Consider the following 8,457-nt stretch of genomic DNA (forward strand, 5'->3'; position numbering starts at 1 on the left):
GGAAAAAGCTGGTCTCGTTGACGTAGATAAACTTTTTATGAAATTTTGTGTAGCCAAAATACAGGTACAAATGGAAGTCGGACGATCAAACTTTCGGACAAAAAGTCGTCCGAAACTTATTTTTGTCTGAAAGGGTTGGTTCGAATTCTAAGAAAAAAGAGAACTCATTGAATAAAATTTTAATAGATATATTTTACGCAAAATATTATTGGGCATCTATGAAAATCAAATATGATCTGTGTTTTCCAGGACGATTTTCTTGTGATTCAAATAAATGTTTTCCTTTAAGATTTCGTTGCCCCAGATCTACACTAGGTGCCTGAGCCTCAGAGAGTGAATGAATGAAAAACGAGGAAAGGAATTGCGCAGTAGAATGGCAGATTTGCAATTCATTTCCCCATTCTTCATCAATTGACTCTCTGAGGATCTGGCACCAAGGGTACTATAGTACAAGGAATTCGCCGTTATCAACACCTGTTATAAACAATCATGTGGCTACAACATAGCGTCTTTTATCCTTTGTTATTAATCACTAATGAGTAGGAAAATGCTTTGTTTCGTTAATTACAGATTAATCCTTTACACTTTTTTTTAAAAAAAGTTTGTTTAGAAATATAATTGTGTGTCAGTTTAACCTTGTAATCATGGAGTGTGCATCATAAAGTACTTGAAGTTGATCTAGCATTTATATATGTCTTCTAACCTACATATGGGGTAAAACATTGCCCTATAATAACCAAGGTTTACAGCAGTTCTCCTACTGTGTTTTTGCAGACCTTTCGATTCTTGAATCCTTTTTAAAACATGATTGAAAACTTTCTGGTAGTTATTCCAAGCTACTAAGTTTGCATCGTTTTTCCATGGGGTGTGCTAGTTTCCACTTAGTTTTTCAATTGAACTCAAAGATAGCTTCTTGTAAGAAAGGTATGATTGGTTTACGTACGTTGACAGTTAATAAAAGCATATATTTTGGCATCATGGAAAAAATGTATATTCAAAATTCTCGAAAATGCGGCCGAAAGTTTTTCGTCCGAAGTTTTTTGCCAAAACTTTCCGTCGAAAACTTTCGATTTTAGTATATTAGGTAGACGGTCCAGAATCCTCTGGAGCATCATGTTGGTACATAATTTTGGAACACCTTCCCAAAGCTCAATTTGTGTGTTTGCCCCTGCTTGAGAAACAGAGCCAAAAGGGATTTATTTGTTAATACTCTTGTCGAAACTGTCTCATTTCTCACAGTGTTGCAAACCAGTGGTGTCGCCAGCTCGAAAAAACTGAGGTGGACAAAAACAAATTTTCTCGCCCACCCTCTCTAGACTCGTGGAAAATCCTCTTTTAGCATTTTTTATCTATTTTGAAATTTTTGGACAAGCAACTTGCTCAAGCAGCATGATGGCTTTTTTGACAGTGCGAAAATCGAAATCAAACTGATCAGCCCAGGCCCCCTCCCAAAGGTTATTCAACGGATTGCAAGAAATTAGAAAATCGACTTCGGGGAGAACTGGGGTGGATATGTCTGTCCCAGTCCACCCCGTGGCGACGCCACTGTTGCCAGCTGTTGGTTGTTTGGAGCTGCCATGTTGCACCAACATGTTTGGCCTTCATTGAGACTTCGTTGTTGATCACCACTATATTTAGACTAGCCACATAGCTACCTACAGCAAATCAGGCTTAACCGACCAATGTATGATAAGGACCGACCATTTAAAATTAAAATATTTTATTTCTTTTTGCTGATTAGTCATTACCAGATTGTGACTTCACCGTCTACGTCGCATATAACCTGTCTTTACTAATTCATCTATATCTGTTAAAAAAAATCATCTATGTCATAATTTTATGCCCTCATTCTAAAAACAGCCGGTATGAGATGCTATGAAAGAAAAAATGGATGTAAGGCTACCTTGTTTTGATAAGTTTCTCGTAGGTCACATGTCCTTCGACACATCTTAAGTTCAATAAATGCCACCCAAAAACTTTTAAGCAGGTTTGATAGCTCAAAATTGTAGGGGTTGTACCACTCGTACTTGTACGTCTTTTGCTACTCTGAACATGGCCCAACTACCATTTTACCTGCCAATTTTCTTAAAATTGAGTATGAAATCTGAAGAAAATTCTTTATCGAGCAAAGTAATCACAGTGAGTTTTGGGGTAAAACAATCTATCCTTACCATAATAAGCCCTAGATTTTATAACTTTTGTTTCATAATGTTTGGTATGCCCGTGCAAGCGCAGTATTATAGCTTGGCTGGTTTATAGAACTTTATTTGCACTCTTATTTGACCATCGGTCATGTCAGTTGTCAAAAATGTTGTCAAAAATGTCAAAAAACTCCAATTTTACTTCTGCTATTTTCACTGTAAAAGTGGAACATCCTCTTTTTCTGCACCCTCAGCAATATAATTAGCAATTAACTTTTGTTGAAATTTGAACCCATTTTTACTGTTGTTTTTCATTCAATCTTTGCATTTCTGCTGACAGAAACATTAACAGAAAAAGACAAAAATTAACCGTAACGATGACGTAATGCTCTGAAATTGAGGAGGGAAGTGTTGGGCTTGAAATTCCAAATCTTTTAAGCCAAATATCAGTAGACAAAAAAAATGAATTATGAAAATATGATTCATAAAGATAAAAGCGTAAAAAATTAAGTCAACATTATGTCGTATAACATGCTACAAGGCTGTTTTCCTTTTTTCGCTATTTAGTTCTGTAACGTGATTTATGGAATATGGGCACAGCGAAACGGAAAGCGACGGGAGCATTTTCGGTGACGCAGTCTTTCCTCTATTCTCCTTTGCTGCTTTCGATGGTAATCTTGTGCATCTTTGATACAAGAGGTTGGGCCTGTTCCAAAATGTCCTTTCTTGTTCACAATATCGCGACAGTAGTCCTTGTAGCATCTGTAACAAAAACAGGGAAATCTCTTCTTTTTCACTTCCATGCGAACATGCAATTTGTAGTAGAGTTTGTTGTAATCCACACCGGGTATGCCATCAACGTATCCTGAGTTGTAACGCACTCTAGTCGCTTGATTGTTACGTGGTTTGGTACAGTCCCATCTTAAAATGCCATTTATGCTTATTTGGGCCTTAACAAGCCTGAAGAACCCCAATGCTTTGACATCTCCTTTGGTTACCGAGTTTATTTTCACAACGCCTTCTCTTTCGTTAACGTGTATCGGAATTACCATTGGTCCAAACCCCCATTTCAAGTACCACGGGGCTTTGGGCAACTTAAAGCCAATCTTAATGGTCCACGGGTTCTTGCAGAAACCGAACTTTAATCCAAGAGGCTTGCCACCAACTCTGAGCTTAGGATGGTTGCAGAATCCGGGAGATTCGTAGCATCGCGAATCCACCTTTTTGGTTGGTAGACAGCTGAGAAGGTTTAGACTTTTGTCGAGGACAGCCAGGACTTCGATAACATGAGTTGGTACGGAGCCATACTGACTAGAAACCCTTGCTTTCACTTGCGCAAGGTAGCTGCTATCAAGAATGTCTGCCGAATTACGATCCAAAATGCATAAAACGAAAGCGACAAACGCAGTGCCAAAAGTGTGCCACATCTTCGAATTAATTCTATGTGTACCACTTTCTTCTGCTCTCTAACCAACTGTAAAACGACTGCAGGTTTTTTAATTTATATTTCTAAGTCATTCTTGATATTGCTAATCTGTTCAAATGTCACCATCCTGGAATAGAAAAACAACCGTCATTCTGGTTTGTAATCCATCCTCCTTACGTCATATGGAATCAAATTTCTCCCTCGTCTCGAGGAGCTAACTGTTGCACTTGCGTCATTAAGATTGCACTGTAACATGCGATGTTTTGATAGGATTTTCAACAAATTGTTTCTAATTTCAAGGCACTAATAAATTTGCATTGGGATAATTGTGTACGTATTCAACGTGAATGTTAATTTTTTCTAATGGCTGCGTGGAGATACATCGCTTTTTTTTCAACCAAATAACATGAAGGGTAGGGAGTGATAGAGTGTGCTTGGGGTGGCTAAGCCGGCTTTGATTGACAATAATTTTACAGATTAACTTCAACGATCAAAATGGAGAATCTTTCTCTCGGCTATAATTATTTTCTGCCCACTTCATAAAATGTTTCATACGGTCTGTTACGAAATTGGGTGGCATGGCTAACCACTGTATGGGGTTCATATAATGATTGAGTCGCTGGTTGATCTTGTGAAACCTAGTGTTGAATCGCCCATTAACGTTCAAAAGAAAATTGCTCACACAAAGGAAGCTATAGCCATAATAAGGTTTTTTTCATATTGCAAAGAAAGGAATTCACCCATGCTAACCTACAAAGAGAAGCACCACAAAGTTTCTGTGGAGGATAAGCCCCCTATGACAACTTCAAGATCAGCACAATGCACAACCAAGACGCATGGTTTCCGTATAACTACACTCACTTTTTTTATAAGAAACAAAGGTCGATGTTGAGTACTCCAGTTTCTTGATGTTCTGGAAATTTCAATACTCACTGTTTCTTAAGAGTTTCTTAATTATGATTTCATGAATGTTGTTATGAAATGTTCGTGGCCTTTTTTTCATGTCAAGAGATTCGCTTCCGTTCTGACGCTGTAGTTGGACGTGGAAAGTATATTTTTATCCCTTGTGTTTTAATTTCTAGGCCTTCAGGGCAATCTTGTTCTTGGATTTTACAAAATTTCGTTATTCTCAAATAGTTTCTTAATTTTTTTGCTTCGAGTACTGAAGTTTCTTGATTTTTTCTGACTGTCCAGTACTCGTTTCTCATAGCCAGTTTCTTATAAAAAATGAGCGTAGTTATACGAAAACCATGCGTCTTGGTTGTGCATTGTGCTGATCTTGAAGTTGTCCTAGGGGGCGTATCCTCCACAGAAACTTTGTGGTGCTTCTCTTTGTAGGTGAGCAAAGAGCAATTGATTGAAAATAGTATTAAGAAAGTAGTAGTATCAATAGTATTACTTGAAAATAAATTAACAACCAGTTTAACGAGTGGTCAGCAGGAGAGGGGGCCCGGGGTCAACCGCCCCTGTTGCCTTTTGATGGGAGGAGCACGGGGGCTAATGTGCCCTCTTCATAGAAGCTTTTGACGTCAGCCTTTTGTAAAAAATTAAAGAGTTTCATATGAAATCCTGACATTAGTGCCTTAGTTATGACGACATTTTTCAAAACTTTCTAAGAAATTTCTTATACCAAAATTTAACCGATTTTTAAGATACCTACAAAAGACTCCAGCAAAATGACAGTTACGAAAGAGTTGTTGATATCTGGGAATTATTTGTCAAATGCTCTTCTACTCAAGCCTGCCCCAGGGACCGCGCAACAGTTTAAAAGTGGAGGAGCTGAAATTGGTATGCTCGAAAATTATTTCAAGGAAACGCTCTCTAGAACACCGGAAATGCCCCGTTTAGAAAATACTTACTTATTCCTACTCCATTCTGTGAACAGTCTGGTTCATAGAAGATATCAATAACAATAAAAATACACGTTTTCTTTATAACAAAGTATTTAATAAGAAAGTTGTGCTCGGTTCAGGGCTTGATCTTTGAAACCTAAGAAAGTTGAAAAATCTAATGATAAATCTTTGTGTGACTTGCTTCTGTTTGGAGACTCTCATTATAATGTCATTGTTAATCGAATAATTCTTGAAGCAACAATATTGTTTATCAAAAATTCGAAAAGATTTTCAGGTTGAATTCAATCGCAAAGCAGCAGCAGCATTTTTCTTTTATTTTCCTTTTTTCCTTGTATTGTTTGTACCGGGCGTCTTGTATGGAACCACTTCCTTGCTCCACTAATAGCTTTGTCTAGATTAACAACAATAATGTGGACGGGGGGATGTGTTCCTTCTAAGACACCCGGTTAAGTTGTTGTTTGAACATGACATGACATGACATGAGAGCTCGATGACGTCATGTCTTTTCCGGCTACGGCAGACACACAATATTTATATGTAGTTAATTTTGAGTTGTTTTTATTTGTGATATAAAAAAGAAAAAAAAGTTAAAAAATTTAGATATTCAATGTTTCAAAGGAAGTTGTGGTGTAAAATGAAACATTTCAACAACACAGTAATTGGCAGAACAGGAAATTCATAATATGCGAAGAAGTGTCTTTATAGAAATTGTCTCCCTTCAGAAAGTTTCACTAAATAGAAAATAAACCACATGGATATGATATATTTTTGGTCATTTAGTTATTCAGTGAGATTTCTGAGATAAGACGTTGAGGGTTTTTGAGAAATATAGCATATTTATAGCATTATATCTTCTGTCACAATTTTCTTAAGTATAGTTAGGCCATTTTGTTAGATACCCCTTAGCCCATTCATTGTTAGGATTTTCTCTATGTTCCTTTTTGCATACCATTAGCTGTGGCATACCTCTCGTTCGCACGTCATATGTCTCGCGTCATAGCATTGTCTCATGTTGGCGACGCCCCTTTCCATTGTTTATGTTGCAGGTGCGGGATTTTCCCAGCATTGCTTAGGCCTAGTCATAGGTCACTCATTCTCGTCCCTATGTTGTTGCTTTACCATTTGCGTAGTTTTATATCATCTTTGCATACTTTTGATTTAGATGTGTTTACGTTGCATGGCATCATTTAACCTAGCCCTTCCTTTTCTTGTTATCGGTTAGTTACCATAATTATCGTGTATTGCTAATTTTAGATTCCATTCGTACATATATACAAGTTGTAGCTTAAGTAGAGTCAGTTGGATGGAGACAAGAGAAGCTATTTGAACGAAACTCTGTCACTCGTCGTAAGGCTTTAGGTTAGGTTAGGGCCTAGTATGCTTCGTATGTTTTATTTGTATTAAAGTGTCTGAGTTATAAACACAGCCTTTTTTTTGGTGTTTTACTCTCTGGGTTTGTGACACTTCTCCATCACTGCGCATACTTAGTAACGGAAAACTTTCCAATTTTACGCTAAGAAAGTGTTAAGAAAGGTTTAGTGCAGAAGTTAGGAAATAGCTAAGACAGTCTGAGGGCTGGGCTGAAAGAAACTTTCTTTTAAAAAAAGCATGTAGATGAAGTTAGCTTGAGGGTAACAAAGCTAGCCAAGTTAGAAAATATATCATATCATTAAATAAGATAAAACACCTAGAAAATGAACTAAAAAGGTTTCCAGTCAAGAAGAACTGCTACCATATAGGAGTAAACTATCCAAAGTTGCATTAAAGCAAGATGTAAAACTTTCAAAAAATTTCTAGCCTATCTTGCAAAAAGTAGGGGGGAGGGCTGTAGCCCCTGCTAGCGCAATGGCTGCGCTGTGCCTGGCCTGCCCCCTTGCCTCTTGGTCGTTCCGAGCTCGGAGTTCATTACTCAGCTGTTATTTGATATGATATCAATACATTATTGTGGGATTGTTTAGGAAATATGTATCGTGATGTTTTGTTGTATATAGTTGGAACATGTTTGTCTCTTTCTGTATTTCACATTCTCAACAGTAGAGTTAGAAAACCTAAAAACATTTCCTTGAGTTTGTGGTGTTTTAAACTTTTGTTAGAATGACCCCTTATAAAACCTTATCAAAGTGTTACTTCTTATGAAACATACACGAGACGAACTCTTTCGTGTGATGCGAATTTTTCTCTGCAAATGCGCGGCAGCAGCGACTAGACAATTATCTGGGGATTTGTAGCAAATAATTCGTTTTGAAAGAAGTAGAAACTATTCCTTCTTTTTTTGCTGCAAAACTTTGCGAATTGTAGAATAACCAATCAGAACAGCATTTGAAATCAGCTGACTTTGGTTTTGGTTCCTGATGGCCTACGTCATTCGGCATTATTTTTCTCAAACACTCTAACCCACACGACGTCAATGAAATTGGTTTGGTAATTATCCATTTCCTGTTCCACGCACACAATCCATGTAATTGGAATCATAGCAGGCTTTTTTTCAAAAATTTGAATTTTGTAGAAATTATCTAGTGTACCAACACCAGCACTATCTGCTGGTTCAGAGATTTAATGTTAAAGTGCCAAGAGAACACTAAAGGGAACACACCAGTTGTATCCAATCCTTCTTCATTGTACACCTCGGTACTGATTATCTATCTCTCTATCGCCTTTTACAGTCGCTTCTTACCTTACAATCGGACGTTTTATATACTTTTAATCTACACGAACTAAATATGTCTACCAATCAGCATTTAGAAAAACAGGATACAAATTTTACGTCAAAGATTTTTTATGAATATCTTTAAAATGCATTTACGGATTAATAAATGTCGTTAACAGACCCATTGCTAACAATGGGCCTTTGCGAGCGTGGCGACGATCCAAACAATAAAAATGCATTATGGGATGCTTGCGTAGCGCAATGGCTCATTGTTAGCAATGAGTCTTTAAGCTGTTTGTTTAGACCGATGAATAGCTTGAGTCAGCCCATGATTAGCCTGAGTCAGCCCAACACTTCGTTAGCCAAGTCTATTACGGATACCTACACAAA

General features: G+C 37.4%; 1 protein-coding gene across 1 annotated transcript; it reads right to left on the minus strand.

Moving 5' to 3' along the window:
- Positions 1-2,506: 2,506 nt before the first annotated feature.
- On the minus strand, positions 2,507-3,685 carry LOC148958596 (uncharacterized). The gene has a single exon (XM_089112149.1). The coding sequence runs from the start codon at positions 3,566-3,568 to the stop codon at positions 2,723-2,725; it is 846 nt and encodes a 281-aa protein (XP_088968275.1). The 5' UTR covers positions 3,569-3,685; the 3' UTR covers positions 2,507-2,722.
- Between the last annotated feature and the right edge of the window lie 4,772 nt (positions 3,686-8,457).

The sequence above is a fragment of the Rhopilema esculentum genome, chromosome 13 (genome assembly GCF_057945365.1).
Source record: "Rhopilema esculentum isolate cy_ngs chromosome 13, ASM5794536v1, whole genome shotgun sequence".
NCBI lineage: Eukaryota > Metazoa > Cnidaria > Scyphozoa > Rhizostomeae > Rhizostomatidae > Rhopilema > Rhopilema esculentum.

Bases quoted from the DNA above. Each gene is read 5' to 3' on its own strand.
- LOC148958596 (XM_089112149.1), bottom strand. From the start codon at position 3,568: ATGTGGCACACTTTTGGCACTGCGTTTGTCGCTTTCGTTTTATGCATT.